Genomic DNA, 18,249 nt, shown 5'->3' on the forward strand with positions numbered 1-18,249 from the left:
ACGCCTTGTACGCAGGCGCGGCCCGGTCCGGCCGGCCTGGTTGTCATGAGAGCGACGGCCGCGGCCCTGGCGCTGGGCGCAGGAGGCCGGGGCTGCTCCTTGGCGGCCGCCGCCGCTTTGGCTCTGGGGTGCGGACGGGCGGTGGGCGGCGGAGGAGGCGCCGCCTGAGCTCCGGAAGGCGCTGCCGAGGGGCGGCGGAGAGCCCTGAGGACCGTGCAGGCGCCGAGGTCCGGGCGGGCCTTCGGTCCTGACAGGTACCCCGAGCTCCGACAACGCGCGGACCCGGGATGCGGGGCCTGGCGGCTGTGGGTGCGGCCCGGGGAGTCGGAGGGCCGGGAGGTCGGGGTGCGGGGCCTGGCGGGTGTGGGCGCGGCCGGGGCAATCGGGGGCCGGGGGCTGGGCCCAGGGTGCGGGGCCTACTGGGGTGGGCGCGGTCGGGGGGCCGCGGACCCGGCCGGGGGCGGGGAGCTAGTACGAAGGGTGCCCCTGCCGCGTTGGGCGCCGCCCGCCACTGCCCAAGGTCCGGTCTGCGGTGGCCTCCAGCCGGCGCCGGATTTACCGTCAGGTACTGTCCGCACGTCCGGACCTCCCTGTTCTGGGCGCACAGATGACCCAGAACCCTGCCTGACCCGAGTGAAGAATGTGGTTACGCCCCTGTGCAGGTTCAGTGCCTCTCTTCACCCCCACTCTCCCCCATCTTTCTTTGGTTCCTATTCAATTTCAGATAGGCTCTGCGGCACTTTCAGTCTTTAAGATTACTTGACCAAAAATTATTTACTCGTGTAACATTTAGGTGTCAATAAAAAGAAAAATGGAAACAAGGTTTGTTTCTTAGTCTTGTAGCAAAATGTTGGGAAGTTGCTGGATTGTTTCTGTTTAATTCATAGATGTCAGCAATCCTGACACATAACTGGAAAGGTACATGTTGATAGACTTGGTGAAGGAACCCCGAGCTACCTTGGTCCATGCAGGTACTATCAGGCGTAGCAAGGAAGCCGTGGACAGCAGTTGCTGCTTGGGGTCCTGCATGCTAATAGCTGAGTATTCAACAGAGCTTTGATTTTTCCCAAAACGTTGGTGGTGATTTTTATAGTCTAATGGCAGTGTCCTTTAGTGACATCTCAAGTATCATGTAACACTCCTGAAGGTTTCCACAAAGGGGACCCAAGGGTACAAGGTGGAAGGGCTTTGGAAGAGGGTGGCCAAAAAGGAATCCTTTTCAATTACTTAAAGTGAGTTAATAATGTTGTCTTTACAGTGCCCAGGCATGTCTCCTACCTGGTTACTAAATGCCAGTACTTTGTTTTGAATTTTTGAGGCAATATCGTATAGTGGACACAACCTCTGTTTGGACTTCAAAGGTCCTATTTTAAGTCTTAGAACCTTAGCAGAGGGTTTTGGTCAAGATCAGAGACTCTGGAACCCAACCAGCTAAAAATACTCTGCCTACGTGGCTTACTAGCTGTGTAAACTTGATCATGGGCCTCTCTGTACCTCAGTTTCCATATCTCTAAAGTTGTGTGACAACAAACCTATGTCAGGGTTGTTATGAAGGTATGTGTCTAGGGCTGAGGACAGTCCTTGGCACACAGTAAGTGCTTTAAAGGTAGCGTCCATCTGCAAGCAAGAGTGCTATGTAAAGGAATATACGTCTTCTACAAGTGGGGCAATGTGAATGGTATTTCGGATTTTAGAATTTCAAGGTACATAATCACATTTCGTTGAAAATACTTAGTAGATGCCTACTAATTTCAAGGTGGAATAGAAAGTTACGGGCCCTGCTCTTAAGGATGATGGAAGGTTTTGAGAAATTCAGAACAGAGAGATAGAACTGAGCTTTAGTTAAGTTTGGCTGGACTTCAGAATTCGAACAGCAGGTCGATCAGGACACTGTTGACCCTTCAGCCCTGGACAGGGAGCACATCAAGAGCTCTGAGTTAGGATACAGGTACTGAGGACCCCAGTTGTGCTTGAGGAGGAACACAGGACAATTGGGGGCAGTGTTCCAAGTGGGGAGTCTGTGGTCACCCACTAGAAAAGACAGTGGGATGGAGAAGAGTGCATTCAATCGTAGTCAGTCATCTGAAAGGCAGGACCAACAAGACTTGGCACGTGATGGATGGAAGTGGGGAGGAGAAAGTGCGGGGTAAGTGGAGGCTGAAAGCCCCAGCTCGTGGAAGGAGCTGCAGTGTGGACGACAAAGCCCGTTCCTGGTGGGAGCACAGGTGGGGCTCTGCAGCACGCCTGCATACAGTCACGCTCATTCAGTGTTGGCGTTTGCTTTCCTTTATTTTCTGAGTGAGTTTCCTTTAGTGTTCCTCTGCTATACTGTGACGTCCTTCAGCAAGCTTGTGTCAAAAATTATGATCTTTAATAATGGTTTATTATTCTGTTAGTAATGCTTTTGTTCATATATTCGAAGAAGAATGGCGAGTACCAGCCGATGATTAATTTATTGATGTGGGTCATTTGAGGTTTCGAGTGAAAGTACAAGACCTAGATCATGCGTCAAGCACATTAAAATAAGCAAAATCATGCAGGATATATGTATATGTTGCCTCCTACTCAGGATCTCAATTGACAGTATGTCCTACCCCAGAGAACTTTCTGGAGAATTCTTTATTTTCTATCTTAGTGAGGACTCTTCTTGTTGCAGATACTTAAAGCTAATTCAGATTGGCTTACTGGAAGGGAATTTGACTGGCTCAGGAACTGGAAAATAACCAGAAGTTTATGGGTAGTTTGGGCCTTAAATGTGGCTGAACCTCTGGGTTCCCGAGGCAGCTGTTTCCCCGTGTCAGCCTGCTCTCCGGCAGGACCTCCCCACTGGTGGCCACCAGTAGCCCCCGGAAATGTTCCCCAGCTACAGCCCCAGCAAGAGGAAGGCTTCTCTTTCCCTGTAGCCCCAGCAGAGTCCGGGGATAGAGCCACGTTGGTCCCGTTTGGGCCCTCTCATGCTCCCACCCCTGAATAGCTGCTAAGGAGGGACGTGGAGCCCACAGACTGACTGAGCCCGGGAGCGGTGCGGGCAGAAACTGCCGCTGAGCTGCTGTTTTCAAACCAGGACAGGATGGGTGCTGAGCAAGCAAAACCAGATGTCACGACATCCATCCTCGAGATGATATTCAGCCATGGACTGTTCACTCAACAATGACGTAAAAAGTTCATCCAACCACTATTTAAATATCTGACGCAGGCCCAGGCGCACATCTGCCCCTGGCGTGTATCCCCCTGGAGTCTTGCCCTCCCTGCTCGGGCCGTGCCTTTGCATTCAGCGGTCACCATGCTGTTGATTAAACTGCCCCTTTCCCCCTTATTTTTTTATAACTTCTTAGCGTACCTGTTGTAGTAGTTTCTTAAGTAATATAAAAAAATTTGGTGTTTGTATCTTAACAAAACTCTTTGGTCTTGCCATATCAAAGTGCCCAAAGTGGGTGACTTAGAACAACAAAAATGTACTCGGGAGGCTAGAAACCCACAATCAGGGTGTCAGCAGGGCTGTGCTCTTTGTGAAGACTCCACGGGAGGGTCCTTCCTGGCTCTTCCACCGTCTGGTGCTGACAGAAATGCTTGGCATTCCTGGGCTTGGCTTCTTGTCTGTGTGCATGTCTGTGTCTCTCAGATGGACACCAGTGCTTTTGTATCAGGGCCCACCTACTCCAGCACCACCTCGTCTTCACCCCATTACACTGCAAAGACCCTATTTCCAATAAAGCTCATATTCACAGGTACTGGGAGTTAGGACTTCATTCTCTTTTGGGGAGGACACCATTCAACCCACAACACTGGTCAAATTTTTAGGACATGTATTTGGAAAAAGTCAAGATAAATGGTACCTGAAGTAGAGTTAGAGGCTCCTAGGAGAAACACTTAACAGAAAAACTGGATTCGTTGAAAGTGATGGGAAAATTCTGATATGTTGTGAATTATTTTGTCTATGAGCAGGGCATGAGCTAACAGGTTCAATGCTGTAAAGCGTCACCAAGTTCCTTTATCTTAAGGAAGTCTCTCCTGCCCTATCAACAGCCCAGCACCCAGGATGCCCCACAAGATTGGCTTCGTCGTCGTCAGCTCCTCTGGACATGAAGATGGCTTCAGCGCCCGGGAACTAATGATCCACGCACCAACCGTCAGCGGGTGGAGGTCACCGAGGTGGGCCGGGCAGCGGCCGTGGGCTGGGGCGGCGGGCTGCCTTCTTTCTGTGCTTCTGCTTGTATTACGACTCAGGCCTCAGAACCACACGCCGTGTATGCAGTGATGGGATGGGTTATTTCCTGCTTTTAGTGTTTTTAAAGACAATTTGTTGGACCTTATTTCCTGGTAACATTAACTGACGTTCACTTAAGAAATGTGCTACGGAGGAGAGGGAGAAGGGACCACGCAGGGTTGTTAGCCGTCTTCCCTAGCCTCATTCCCATCCGTGTTCTGTGCCGAGCTCCTTAGTTTCACAACTGTGCTTCTGTGGGTGAGATTTTGTGAACCCCAAACTTTAACCAGGAACGTCTCTTTCAAATGTTTGTCTACGATATATGTGCACCTTTAAAAATGTCCATTACTTGAGAAACAGTACTAGTTAGTATTTTTCTGAAACTAAGCCTTTTCCTGAGAGGTGTTCAGTCTTCACCAAAGGTGGAGTCATAGGTGTTCAGGAGCCCAAGCGCCTGATCAGGCTTCCTGCCCGTGAGGCCAGCTCCCCATCCCGGTCCGCCCCCTCCCAGTGTCCCTGCCTCTCACGCTCCCCACCGCCCTGTCACCTCTTAGTGTCCCTGAAGGGCTTTGATGCGTGCTTGAGCTCGATAAACTACGTTTGAATTACACACTCCCAGGCCCATCTTTTGAAGGGTTTTAAAAAGCATACAACTTCCAAATTTTGTCCATTGTCTTTTCCTTAAACTGCTTCGGAGGGTTTTTTTCATCATCGGTCACTAAGTGCCTTTATGCCTGGAATGACCTCACCAGGGGTCATAACATGTGCTCATAACATGAGGCCAGTTTGAGAGCAGTAAATATCTTACACGCCTGAAGCCACGCTTGCCCACCATGGGAGACTGAGCAGTGTTCGTCTCACAAGCCCGTCCTAGCTGCCCTCCTGCCCCAAGTGCATTTCTCTTACGAGCTTTTCATTTCTGAAAACTCCAGGCGACGGTGCCCCTGGGCTGAGAGGCCATCTGATCTGAGCTCACCCCCCCTCCTCACCACACACCCTCCCCCAGCACCCCTGCACACCCCTCGGAGTTAGACACAGAGGCTGCACAGGTTCTCATGCACTCAGCCTGGTGTTCCTTTGTGCACTCTTCCCTCCTCGTTTCTGTTGTGCTGTGTGAGACCGGGCACTCGTGGTGCAGCAGTGGGTGAAGAGGGCCCCAGGGGGGTGGCGCTGCTGCTGCCCGGTGGGCAAAGCAGGGGGCCGAGGAGATTGGCTGCGAAGGGTGGGGGAGGGTGGCTGGGTCAGGAGTTTGTTTTGTCTGTCATATCCTATGCCTTTCAGGTGACTGCATGGAAATGTCAAGTCACCAGCTAGATCATAGGCTTGGACTTGGGGTGATGTCTACTTGGGGTTCCTTGACAAGCAGGTTTTTAAAGCCAGGTTCTGATAGGCTCCCCAATGGTAAATGTAGGGAGAGGGAGGAGTCTGGAACCCAGCCCAGGGGCAGTGCAGGCCTGGTTAGAGGGGAAGACACCCTAAGGTCATAAGGGCTCAGGCCTATGGGCTGAGTGAAGCCAGGACCGGAAAGTACACTTGCACACAGCGTCATGGGTCTCAGCGGTGACCTTGGCAAGAGTAAGCTGTGAAAACACGGGCCAAGTGCCCTGGAGGGGGCTGGGGAGGGGGTGCATGAGAGAGCTGTGCTGGTTTGCCAAGGGCAGCCAAGTGGTGGCATGGGACCTGAGAAGGATGTGGGGTCACAGGAAGGGTTTCTTAAAACAGGGGGTTCTAGAGTGTGTTTGTGTGTTGATGGGAGTGACAGGAAGAGAAAAGGCTGGGTGGGGGCAGGCAGGCTCCGGAGCAGTTCAGGGGAGTGAGTGGGGGGTGGGGCACCAGCAGGGAGGCTGCTCCGTTCAGGGAGCAGTGGGAGCAGCCCCGTTTGAGGCCAATTTTCTCAGTGGAGTGGGGGGCCGCTGGGAGAGGTGGCAGAGAAGGGGGGAGCATGGCCAGTGGGCAGGAGGGGCCTCACCTAAGAGGCCGCTGGGCCCTTTCCAGCTGTTCCATCCTTTGCTGCTTCCCCCACCCCAGGGCTTTCGACGGCCCACTGTTGTAGCAATCCAGCGCTCGCCGGCTCTGCCTGCAGAGTGCCCACTGTCGGTGCTCTGTCGCTCAGTCACGAGCAGGTCCCGCAGCCGACACTGGTTCTCCAGCCTGTTCTCATGTAGGTTGTTAATGTGCTCTCACTTACGAGGCAAAGCTAGAAGCTCCGCCGTGGACCGTCGTAGACTTCTCCTGCGGACACTGAGCACGCGTGGTAGGCACGCATCGTTCAGGGTTCTCTGAGCAGGTGGCTTTCCCGAAGCGTTTGGGTTCCTGTGCAAAGTCCTTGGGCTCCGTGTTTCCCGCTAGTACAGCCTCTTAAGACCGACGTGTTTATCTCGTGTTGAAGTTCATTTCAAACCGTTTCATTTCATACCATTTTCCAGCTGCCAAAAGCGGCGGGGGGGGACAGTCCGAACTGGGGCTCCCGGTCCGCATGCCCGGGGTGCTGGCGCCAGCCCCTGCGGACCGCCGGGAACCCGCACGTGTTTGCTTCAGGTTTTGCCAGTTTCCGCAAGAAATCGTTCTCCAGATGGTGGAGCGGTGCCGCGTCCGGAAGCTGCAGCTGCTCGCGCACCAGTACATGGTCCCGAGTAAGGTGGAGTTCTACGTCAGCGAGAGCCTGCCCGGCTACTTCGTGCCCTACCAGGCCGAGCGGTTCCGAAGACTCGGGTAAGCGGGAGCCCGCGGGCTCGTGAGGGCGACCTGCAGCCCGCCTTTCCCGTGTCAGCTCTCGGTCCTGGTCTGGAGGCGCGCTCCATCAGCAGTGTGTCAGCAGGACCGCCGGTCGCGTTCGTCTCTTCTCCCCAGGGACAGAATTTGCTCTAAGAGAACTGGTTAGAATACGATTTCTGGGCTTCTCCCGAGGTTTTTCCATTGTAGACTTGACTTTGACTGAAACCCACGAGTTCAGTAGGAGCAGAGGCCAGTTCCGTGGCACACACGTTTTCTGTCAGGTGATTCCGGCGTGTGCTCTCCCTTCCAGCTACGTCTCTCTCTGTGACAACGAGAAGACGGGCTGCAAAGCCCGGGAACTGAAGTCCGTCTACGTGGATGCAGTAGGACAGTTCCTGAAGCTGATTTTCCACGAGAACCACGTCAACAAGTACAACATATACAATCAGGTGAGACGCGTGCTCCCCACCTCCTCGCAGCATCACGGGGCCCCGCGCCCCTTGGCAAAGGCATTTCAAATCTTGCTTTGAGATGGTAACTCTTACGGGAGAACGTGAGCTCTCCGGGAGCCGTGCTGTGGGATCAGGAGCTGCTGCCCCCGCAGCAGGTGCACGCGGGGCACCTGCCGGCCCAAGTGCGGTGGGCCGCTCAGGCTGGCTGCCCGCTCGAGCTCAGAGGCTTTGTGGGAGGAGAAGAATCAGTTATGCGGTGAAATGATAGTTTCGTGGTGATATTAGGTTTAAAACCAATATCATCTGCTGCTTTTTACAATTTTTTACTGTGTCCACTAGAAAATGTAAAATTACCCACGTGGCTTGTGTCGTTGCTGTCAGGTGACACTCTTCTAGATAAACCCCTAAACTTCTACAAGATAACGCCCCTGGTAGGACTTGGGCATGTGATTTCGTGGTGGCAGCCCAGCTCTGAGTCCTCATTCTTATCTCTCCCTCCCTTGCATCCCGTCTTTCTGTCCCTTTTTCTTGTCTTTTCCTTTAGTTGTGTTTTTGGCGTGCTTCATGTAGTAGGTTAGTTGTGTCCAAAGCAGACTCTTCGTTAGCATGGATACTGGCATCAGGCCCTGCCCCTCTAAACATTCCACCAAGTCAGGGTTTCACACCCAGCCAGCGCACTGGGGAGAGCTCTGGTGTGCAGTTCTGTTGTTGGGCCGCCGCAGCAGAGTGGCCGCTAACCTGTTTCTACGTGGCCCCAGCAGTAATAGCCCCTCACGTAGTTCCACCGCAGTGACGCTCCAGGAACGGGGGGTGTGGGAAGGGCTCCCCTTGAAGGGGGAGCCACGGACCCAGACAAACGGAGCTGTGCTAATGCGGGCTTTCGGTCCATTGTCCAGTTTACCAGGATCAAACAGATGGGACCCTGTGCTGGACTATGAGGGGACGGTTCGATGTGATGCTGTGTTAAAACCGTGGAGGTTTTTAGCCATTATTGTTTTAACGTACTTTAGACGTTAAAGTAACCATTGGATTAGGCATTAGAATATTAACTTACATAATTTACAATAACTATTAATAATAATTCTATAGCTTGACATTTTATAATTACGTGGTTTGTTGTACGTCATCCCATTTGATGACAGTATGGGCAAGCAGTTTATAATAAAGGGGGTAAATCATCACAAATTTTATACTTAATTTCGACTGGTTAACTCTTTCTTAGGTTGCTCTGGTTGCAGTAAATATCATTGGAGACGCTGCAGATTTCGGTGATGAAAGCAATATTGTAAGTTTGGGAAGTTTCATTCTTGAAGAAAATGTATTTCTAACAAGAGGGGATTGATTATTTTTGGCACAAAAAGTGTCATCTTGAAAATCTTTATACAATTGTTGAATAACTAGCAGATAATTTCTAGCAGCTATAGCATATTAAACTTTCTTTCGCTCAAGAATTTTAACTGTCTGTCCAAGAGACTAGGATTCTCGAAGCGGGCTGACGTCTTTATATCACACCACCTCTTAGTTAAGGTTTCATGTTGTTCCTGTTTTCCTCTGAGACGCTAAGCAGAACTTTTTGCTCCCAAAGACCTCTAGAGAGAAGCTGATTGATCGTTATCTGGGGCACAGCGGCGAGGACCCAGCTCTGGAAGGAACTTGTACTGGGTAAGAGTCCTCCCCCCAGGGCCGCCAGCTCCTAGGACTCTCCGCAGAATTGCCCGGGTGTGAGTCACCTCCAGAGGACTGTGGTTCCAGAGCCTCTAAATTCAGTTCCGAGCTAGATAAGCCACAGATGGGATTGACTTAAATACACTTAAAGATTAAGGTCACTGTTGTACTTCGCACGTCTTCGTTTATTGCCCTTTGGAGACCGCTCCATTTCTTGCGTGTTCAGGTATTACTAGAAAGTTCCCACATGCAGGTAAAAGATCTGTCGGCCGTCCTTTGATATTGTATTGGCACAGGCAACTTCATAGGTAAGAATTCAAGGAATTAATTGACCCAGATTATCAGTTTCTAGCGCGTTCATCTTATGTCTGCTTTAAGCCCTCCCCTGTCTCATCCAGCCCATGTTGGTGTGGCTCCCGCCTCCCTCAGGCCAGGGGCCCTCATGAAGCCCAGGCTGCAGGCCCAGGGCAGGCCACACTGGCAGCAAGGCTCACTGTCCACTGGTGCACGCCCTTAGCACGGCAAGTGGCTCCGGAGTGACTGCAGAGATTCTCTCCATAGTTTACGCAAGCCTGGCTTAAGAATGAACGACCTCGTCACTGGTTTTGACTGCCTTGCTTCCTGTGGCGCCTCCCTGGGCCTCCAGCCTGGCTGTCACAGGGCGGGTGTCAGTAGGGAGTGCTTGAAAAGTAGAGGCTGTCCCTAAATGTGGATTACAGTAGTGAGGAAAGTGACCTCTCACCTAGGCAGCCCCTTGGTCTCCTGCAGACTCTCCTGTGCCTGACAGAGTAACAGCAGTGCCCGCCCTACCTTTCCGGGTGGGGACTGCCACACTGTCCCTCCCTGTCCGTCAGCACCACCCCCGGGACAGCTCTTTGGCTCTGTCCTCCGTGAAGCTCCTCCAGCTGGTGAGACATGGACAGCCAGTCCCACTGGTTGGTTTTAGCATCTCCCGTAGAAGGTCTTCGGGTAATTTGGACTCTGTTTACGCCAGTTCTTTATCAGGTTAGCCCACTGGGCTGGCAGACTGCGGTTTGTCTATCCTGACTCTTCTGCAGGGCTTTCCTGAAGGTAAAGGGAAAGCAGAGCCCTCTGTGGAAGGCGCGTGTGCAGGGCTGAGCCAGGGTCACCACTAGGGGGCGTTCATGGGCCGGGCAAGACCTGCTCTTGGGAAGCTGCCCACTGCCCTGGAACTGACTCCCATGCCAGAGGGCGTCTTGTTTTCCTTTTCCTGTAGCATTTTCATGATGAAGTCGTTGTTTTCATCTCTAGGACTTCAAGGCAAAGTAACTTTGACCTAAAAGTGTAGTATCTGTATTTAGGTAAAAATAATTAATCTTGTGCCAATACCAAAGCGTGTTGCTGTTTGGTCCTTGCTGAGATTAATTGCTACTGTTCAAAGCTGCCGGGGCTGAGCCTGCCCCCAGGCCTGGAAGCAAACAGCCTGATTTCCAGGGGTCAGGAAGTGTTGGGGAGATGTTTGATCGTTCTGAAAAGTGATGTTGTCCTGTGTCCTGTTTCAATTGATTTTTAGACAACCAAATTTTTTATAAGTAATGTTTTTATTAAAATTTACCTGTATATGAAGATATCTGAGTCAAAGCTAACAACCGGCTTATTTTGTGTAGCTGATACGGCCGACAGAGACTTTGAAACATGTTCTCTGTCAGCACTTTTGTTGCGTGGTTAGACTGGCATTGTTCTCAGTGTTAGACCCAGGAGAAAGCTGCCAGACTGCTGTAGAATTTGAAAGAAAGAATGAGGTGATACTTCATCAGGAATGGGTTACTCAGATCACTGAACAGATCTTTTATTCCTGGAAGAATTATTCTGATCTGTCCAGGACATGCAATGTAGTGCAGCCTGACCCTCTGGCTGAGGCCCTGGCATAGCCCATCTGCGTCTTTAGTCTCGTCATGGTCACTGTGGCGCTGGTGTCGAATGTGGATGCCTGGACCACCTGGGACCCACCAAGGCAGACTCTAAGGATGGAGCCTGGCCGTTTGCTTTGGCTTGGGCTTTCCCTCGTCTACAAATGATTCACGGCACTGTTATGTCCCCGGTGCCCAGAGCAGAGCCGGGCACAGAGTCCACACTCAGAATATCTGTGGAAGAGCCAATGCAGCAAGGGCTACAGTGCCCCCAGTGCAGTTTAACTAACGGTCCGGAGCACAGGCTGTGCAGCCGGAGAGACCTGCCTGCACGTAAGAGCTGGGTGACCGGAAGCCCATTCCTGATTTTTCTGAGCCTCCACTTTCTGTGGCAAGAATGCTCCGGAGCAGATGTGGTGGGGTGCGTGGCTGCGACCATACCTCCCGCACCGAGCCCGTAGCACTCCCTCCACCACTGTCCTGTCACACGTGGCAAAGTCAGCGCTAAAGTATTTCTTTCTTTCCTTTAGGAAACCTGACTATATCTCTCCACTAGATGACTTAGCCTTTGATATGTACCAAGATCCAGAAGTTGCCCAGATTATACGCAAATTAGATGAAAGAAAACGCGAAGCGGTCCAAAAGGAACGTTACGACTATGCCAAGAAGCTAAAACAAGCTATTGCTGATTTGCAAAAGGTACTGCTCTGGAGAGAACAGTCTTCCTCGGGTGTGTGAGACGGCGGTCAGTGGTCCTGAGCCGCAGTACAGCAAACGCGTAGGTCTCTATAAGCTATGGCCACGAGTGTGGGTCCAAGAAGGTAAGTGAAATAAAGTTACGGATGGATGAGCCCTGAATAAAATGTAGGTGAGGGCACACACTCAGCCTCTTCAGACGCCACCCGCAGAGGCCACGTTGCTGTCCTAAAGTGGTAGGAAGACATAAGATGCTTACGTCCCTGTGGACTCGCGCCGTCTCTCAGACGCCCTCAGTGCGCCTGCTGCCGTGTGGCCCGGGCTCGGGCCCTCCTCCTGGCGGGCTACGCGGGCGGGCAGCACCTGCGTGACCCGGGCCTTGCTTTGCCCTGGCCAGGGGCGGATGCGCATTTGAAGCAGCACGACCTTGTGTGCTTCAGGTCGGAGAGCGGCTCGGGCGGTACGAGGTGGAGAAGCGCTGTGCGGTGGAGAAGGAGGACTACGACCTGGCCAAGGAGAAAAAGCAGCAGATGGAGCAGTTCCGCAGCCAGGTGTATGAGCAGCTGCAGCTGCACAGCCTCGTGGACGCCGAGCCGGTAGGTGCCTGGGCACCGGTCCCGAGGGCCGCGGAGACGCACCTACGGGGCCCGCGTGTGATGTGCGCACAGCTCCGTCGTGCACCGGTGACGGTTTGGACAGCTGGCGCCAGCTCTGGGGCCTGCAGTGGGGGCGCTGCTGGACCCGAGCTTGCAGGAAGACTCAGGGGAGGGGGGGAGGTGACGAGCCAGAGCCAGGGATCTCACCGCTCCTCCCCGGCTTGGCTTCCTCGTTGGTAAAATGAACTGAGGGCAGCCCTGCCCCGTACGCCCCATGAGTGGCCTCGGGAGTGTCATGGTGGATCATCCTAAAAGCCTTGGCTTGTCGAGACCGTGTTTCCACCACTGATCTTTGGAACCCCCCAGGCAGTTGGTGTACCCCCCGACGTGGCAGAGTCGTGCGGGATGGTGCGGACTCTGGAGCCGTGCTGCCTGGGCTCTGATCTGGCCCCTCGCTGGTGGTGTGGTCTCAGGGTCATTCCTTACCCACTCTGCCTCAGTTTCCTTATCCCATCTATGGGGTAAAAGTGGTGTGCATTAAATGAGAGCCTCTGTCTGGCACACTTACCGCCATGGCCGGTGCACGGTAACTATGTTGTGATGACACAGAACAGCCTCTGCTTTTGCAGCCACAGGGCACACGGCCACGCCAGGGTTGGGGTCCCGCCCAGGTGCTTCCTACTCCCCCATACCATGTCCTTGCTGGCAGGGCCACATGCGTGCTTCCACGCTGTGGTGACGGAGGCACTGTGCTTGCTGTCACGCCGGCACTCTGGTGTGCTCTGTAGGCCACATGGCCACCATGGAGAGACGGTTGAAAGGCTGTGACAGGACTGGGGGACACCGTCGATGCAGACTGTCACTCTGCCTTCCTAAATGGTCGTGTCCCCCAGAATGGTGTGGCAACAGTACTGGGAGTGAAGTGTCCCATTTTTCCCCAGATGCGAAGGCCTTCTGACCTGCCCCTCCAGCCCCTTGCTCACTCTGCCAGTCCTCGCCACCAACAGCCAGTGCCGTCTCTACCGCAAGAAGAAAGCGCACCAGACAGCCGTTTTGCAGAGCATTTCCTTCAGGAAAACCTTCCAGCGCATCCCCTGGGCCCCTGTCAACGCGCCACAGTGGACCAGTCACCGCCCGCCACAGACCCTCATCTCAACGCCCATGTAGGTAACTGGGTTTCAGATCACGTGCAGTTTATTCAACAAACACATAGGACCTGCACAGTGCCAAGGTTTTCCCAGTGCAGGGGATGAATCAGGGTGCACAATTGCAGAACCCCTTCCTGCCGTACGTTCCAGGAGAGGGGGGCAAAGGTTGAAGCCAGAACGGGGTGCCGACGCAGCCAGCAGGTAATCACACCTCACTGGGAGGCCCTGTCCACACTCAGATGTGCCGGGCCTCCTGCCTGCTTCTGCCCCCACCAGCCGGTGGTCTGGGACACCCCATCCTTCTGAGCCTCTACTTTTCTCTCTATAAAAGTGTATGAACATCTGCTAGAAGGATTGTTTCCAGGAATAAACGAGACCGTGTTTGTAAAGTGTCCAACGTGAACTGAGTCATGTGTGGTTACTGTGCTTTGAGGATTTTCTGGCTTTTGTCACTCAGGACTTAAGAGTTCATGTAGGTTTCAGGGTTCAGTAGCTTCACGGTGTCCTCAACCGCCTCCTTTCCTCCTATCTTTCCGCTCTGTTTCCTGTGGTTCCAAGTCACCCTAGAGCTGGAGCCGTCACGTGGCCCTCAGCTTCATGTCTGCACGTGGTCCCCTGTGAGGGGAGAGCGCGTCCCATTCTAAGCTAGAGTCTCCGAGTTTATCAGCCACACGCCAGCCTCTGAGTGATGACGAGGACCCAAGGAGGGCCTTGCTGGAGCTCCTGCTGGCGCGCAAGGCAGCGTGGCTGGCGGACTCCGGGGAAGAAGGCAGGGTGTCAGGTGGGCACAGGCAAGTGTCTGCTGCAGCCAGAGGCCCAGGAAAGCTAGAGAGGACAGCACTCGTCTGCTGGCTTCCCAGTGCACGTCTTTGAGGGTCCCGGTCATCCCCACTGGGAGCATCCGGTCTGTAATGTCATTGCTTTAAGTCATATTGAACACTTGGGTTTAAAATACTCTAATGTCTCCGTTGTCAGCACGTCACCATGTTCTGTTCTATAGCAGGGTAGGTTTAGACTAGAGAAGCTCACTTGCACACGCGGCATATACCGAGTTAACATCTCATCGGGGGTTAAATGTGAGTGTCTCTGTGACACCTGCCTCAGAAAATGACTGGAATCTCTCTTCTCACTTAAATTCCCGAAAGTCTGCCACATACGTACGTGCCCAGGTGTGCGTCTCTGTCTCGCGTGTGGATGGAAGTCCCAGGAGGTGGGCCGTCCATGTCGCCCACCGCTTGCTGGGGGGCCCAGCAAGCTCCTGCGGAGCTGACGGGGGGCGTGTGGCAGACAGCTGCCCGCCCGGAGCACAGCAAGGCTGTTGAAGGGTTGTTAGCTTGGCTGCCTGTTTTAGTAGACGTCCGCCAGATAATGAACACATTTAAAACGAGGCCTGGTACTTATTTCTAAGCCATAAACTAAGAAAGAAATCAGAAGTCTTGTCAGGAAAAAATGTAATAACTTTTACTTCGTAAGCTACGTGTCCGCTGAGCTGTAATCACTATCGTAAGCTGCATGTCCGCTGAGCTGTAATCGCTATCGTAAGCTACATGTCCGCTGAGCTGTAATCGCTATCGTAAGCTGCGTGTCCGCTGAGCTGTAATCGCTATCGTAAGCTACGTGTCCGCTGAGCTGTAATCGCTATCGTAAGCTACGTGTCCGCTGAGCTGTAATCGCTATCGTAAGCTACGTGTCCGCTGAGCTGTAATCGCTATCGTAAGCTGCGTGTCCGCTGAGCTGTAATCGCTATCGTAAGCTACGTGTCCGCTGAGCTGTAATCGCTATCGTAAGCTACGTGTCCGCTGAGCTGTAATCGCTATCGTAAACTACGTGTCCGCTGAGCTGTAATCGCTATCGTAAGCTGCGTGTCCGCTGAGCTGTAATCACTAGGGTTAAGTAGTAACTGAGGCCGAATCGATACCACTTTTCTGTTGGGTCTACTAGTGAGTTGAATCCTATTATATAAATTATTCCGATCTGATAAAAGTACCATCATGCAGAGCAGTTGGCCTGCGGTGTAGACGTGGTGTCAGCAGGTGGGGAAACCCGGGGAGCTCTGCAGCCACCCTTCCTCTCCTGTAGCTCCAGTCAGTGCCCTACGATGAGCGGCCCCTTCCTGCCTCACGGAAGCAGCCGGCAGCAGCGGCCCCAGAACCAGAAAAGAGTGACACTGATGTCAGCGAGGCTCCCAGAGGAGGTGCTGCTGGGGAGCCGGAGCCCTTGACAGAGAAGGCCCTGAGAGAGGCTGGCCCCGCCGTGGATGTGCTCGGAGAAAGCCTGGTAGGTGGAGTGCCGTGTGCAGGTCCGCGGAACGGGGAGCAGGCAGGCCGGGGAGCGCCCTCAGCTTTGTGATATTGTTGGCGTCCGTTTGGCCTCAGTATTCAGTTGAAGTCTTTCAGTAATTATTGATTATATAAAACAGCAGAAACAGAAGCTAGAATTTAAGATTTTATGAATGCGTGTTCATTTAAGACTGGGTGTTTCTGTCTAGTACTGACAGAGCTAGAATTGAAAATCTGCCCCTTCTGGAACACCTGGCCATCCCAGGGGAAATGATGGCAGAGCGAAACAGGAGATGGAAGTGTGTCTGTATGGAAATGAGCCCAGTGGGTTTCCCCTAGCTCCCAGCTTCCCAGTATTTCTCTTGGCAGAACTTCTCCTACTTCCCGTATTTTAATAGGGTCTTCAGAATTCCATATTAGAAAAATGACTTCCTCAAACGCACATACTTACTCTGCTCCTACGAGAGGTTTTTCTCCGTGTGTCAGGCCGCACAGTGCTGGGGGTGGCGGCGGTGTCACTGACGTGCCTGCTCTGAGTTGGGCCGGCCTCCGATCTGTGGCAGGTCGCAGGGGCCTATTCCAGGACGTGGTCATACCGGGAAGACGCACTGCTCGCCCTGCATAAGCAGCTGATGGAGGCGCCTGCTGGGAGCCCGAAGGAAGAGCTGAAGAGCACGCTGCGTGCGTCCGTCTTCCTCGTGAGAAGAGCCATCAGAGACATAGTGACCCCGGTGAGTCCCCTCCACCCCCGGTGACCCCGGGTGAGGTGCCCCAGGAGGTCGGGTGGCCTGGGGGTAGCGCGGCATGTCCACTAGGAATGAAGGTTCTCTAGTGAGAAATGTCAGCCACTAGCCTGCGGAGTCTGTCCTCACCTGGCCGCGTGCCCTGCTCCGAACGGCAGCAGCTTCCCCACGCGGCCGATAAAACGCTCGGGGACCTGAGGAGCTTGGGGTTATTCCTGGATTCCCCTGGCTCTGGAAGGGGCCGTAAGAGTGAGCACGTCCTCCATGCACGCTGCCTGCGCGTTTGCAGTTCGGCAGGAGCGTTGGGGCGCAGCCTCCAGGGCAACGCAGGGCGCGTCCCGACACCGACTGAGAGCACACGCCTCCCGTAGGCCAGGCGCTGCATTAGAAGGCGGCGTTCCGTTGGCCTCCCCAGCCCTTCGGGCAGCCAGAATCTCCAACCTAACGTTCGTACTTTGTACCGGCGGTAAATGTGTTTTCTTCGCTGGAATGCAGTTACGGGAGCTCCACCATTTCTGCCACTTTTTCCTTAGGTTTTTCAGGCTTCTTTGAAATTGTTGAAAATGATAATTACGCAATATATTCCTAAACACAAACTGAGTAAGCTTGAAACTGCTCACTGTGTAGAAAGAACCATCCCCGTTCTGCTCACCAGGACTGGAGACTCTTCTGCTCGCCTCCGAGTCATAGCTTCAAATTTTATTCAGGTACGAACTTCACCATAAAATTTGAAACAGGAAATAATGAGCCCGTTACTACGCTATTTGACTTTCTAAATACCTCACCAGGTTCTGTCTCTCCTAAGAGCGTTATCGACCCTCCTCGTGACTCGCTGGTGCTTTGATTAAAGTATAGTTTGCCTTGCCTAGTATTCCTCTTTTTCAATATATGCTAGTAACTTTTAGTAAAAATATACGGAAAACTAAACCGGAATAGCAAACTGGGGGTAAAGAGATAATAAGTGTGTAACGATCTTAATCTTAATAGTTTTGTTCGTTCAACAAACGTGCCTCCTCCGAGCCAGGTACTGTGGGGATACTGAGAGAGTGCTGGGAGTCTTACCCTGAGTGAGGCCCGTGCTTGGGCTTCAGCGAGTCAATGAATTCCTCAAATGTTATACAACGTTCTGTTGGGAAGGACTCCAGAGCTTTCCTGGTTTCTCAGAGGGGTCATTTTTCCAGTGTGAAGAACCACTCATCTCATCTCCTTTAACCTGAGTTCTGGGGGAGAATGAACACGAAGTACATTATACTCACAGGAAGGTAAAAATAAGTGACACTGAAGCCCACCAGATACTCCCTCTCAGTGCGGCTCAGAATCTGCGGGAGGTGGCGTCTGTCAAAAGGCGTGTTGAAGATGAGAGTGTGTTGTTCCTTCATGTAGTCATTCACTTTTTAAGAGAGGGAGAGGAAGGGGTGAGGAGGGGGAGAGGGAGAGAGAGAATCCCAAGTAGACTCCCTGCTGAGCACAGAATCCAACACGGGCTGGATCCCGTGACCCTGAGATCATGACCTGAGCTGAAACCAAGAGTCGGACGCTCGACCAACTGAGCCACCCAGGCGCCCCCAAAACTGATTTCTTTCTATATTGCAACCCATGAGCTCCTTTATTTGATCACTCCTCTTTCTGTGTCTGGCTGCTTGAATGATAAATACCGTAAGTATAGGAAGACTTGCTCATTGGCAGTGGGACTTCATGCTCTCCCGTCGGCCCGCCAGGAGTCCCGGCCGCCGGAGACTGTGCACTGCTGCCCTCTCGGCCGCCATCTCATAGAGACTAACAGTACTCGTTTGTTTTAGAATTTTAGAAATCAGAAAACCTTTTTCTTGAAGTTAGGAAATCCTGAGAAGAGAAATCTTAAGTTTTAGATCACATTT

General features: G+C 52.9%; 1 protein-coding gene across 2 annotated transcripts in view; it reads left to right on the forward strand.

Moving 5' to 3' along the window:
- The first annotated feature begins 13 nt into the window (after window positions 1–13).
- CEP104 (centrosomal protein 104) overlaps window positions 14–18,249 on the forward strand; it is a 33,390-nt gene continuing 15,154 nt past the window's right edge. For both annotated transcript variants that reach the window (XM_045803504.2, XM_045803506.2), the window contains exons 1-12: window positions 14–254; window positions 4,027–4,152; window positions 6,746–6,919; window positions 7,233–7,371; window positions 8,597–8,659; window positions 8,960–9,036; window positions 11,441–11,609; window positions 12,047–12,202; window positions 13,144–13,365; window positions 15,430–15,627; window positions 16,193–16,360; window positions 16,906–17,079. In XM_045803504.2, coding sequence (XP_045659460.1) covers window positions 4,040–4,152; window positions 6,746–6,919; window positions 7,233–7,371; window positions 8,597–8,659; window positions 8,960–9,036; window positions 11,441–11,609; window positions 12,047–12,202; window positions 13,144–13,365; window positions 15,430–15,627; window positions 16,193–16,360; window positions 16,906–17,079 — 1,653 coding nt within the window. In that variant the 5' untranslated portion in view covers window positions 14–254; window positions 4,027–4,039. The remainder of the gene's footprint in view (window positions 255–4,026; window positions 4,153–6,745; window positions 6,920–7,232; window positions 7,372–8,596; window positions 8,660–8,959; window positions 9,037–11,440; window positions 11,610–12,046; window positions 12,203–13,143; window positions 13,366–15,429; window positions 15,628–16,192; window positions 16,361–16,905; window positions 17,080–18,249) is intronic.

The sequence above is a fragment of the Ursus americanus genome, chromosome 33, assembly GCF_024610735.1.
Source record: "Ursus americanus isolate L20-20 chromosome 33, mUrsAme1.1.p, whole genome shotgun sequence".
NCBI lineage: Eukaryota > Metazoa > Chordata > Mammalia > Carnivora > Ursidae > Ursus > Ursus americanus.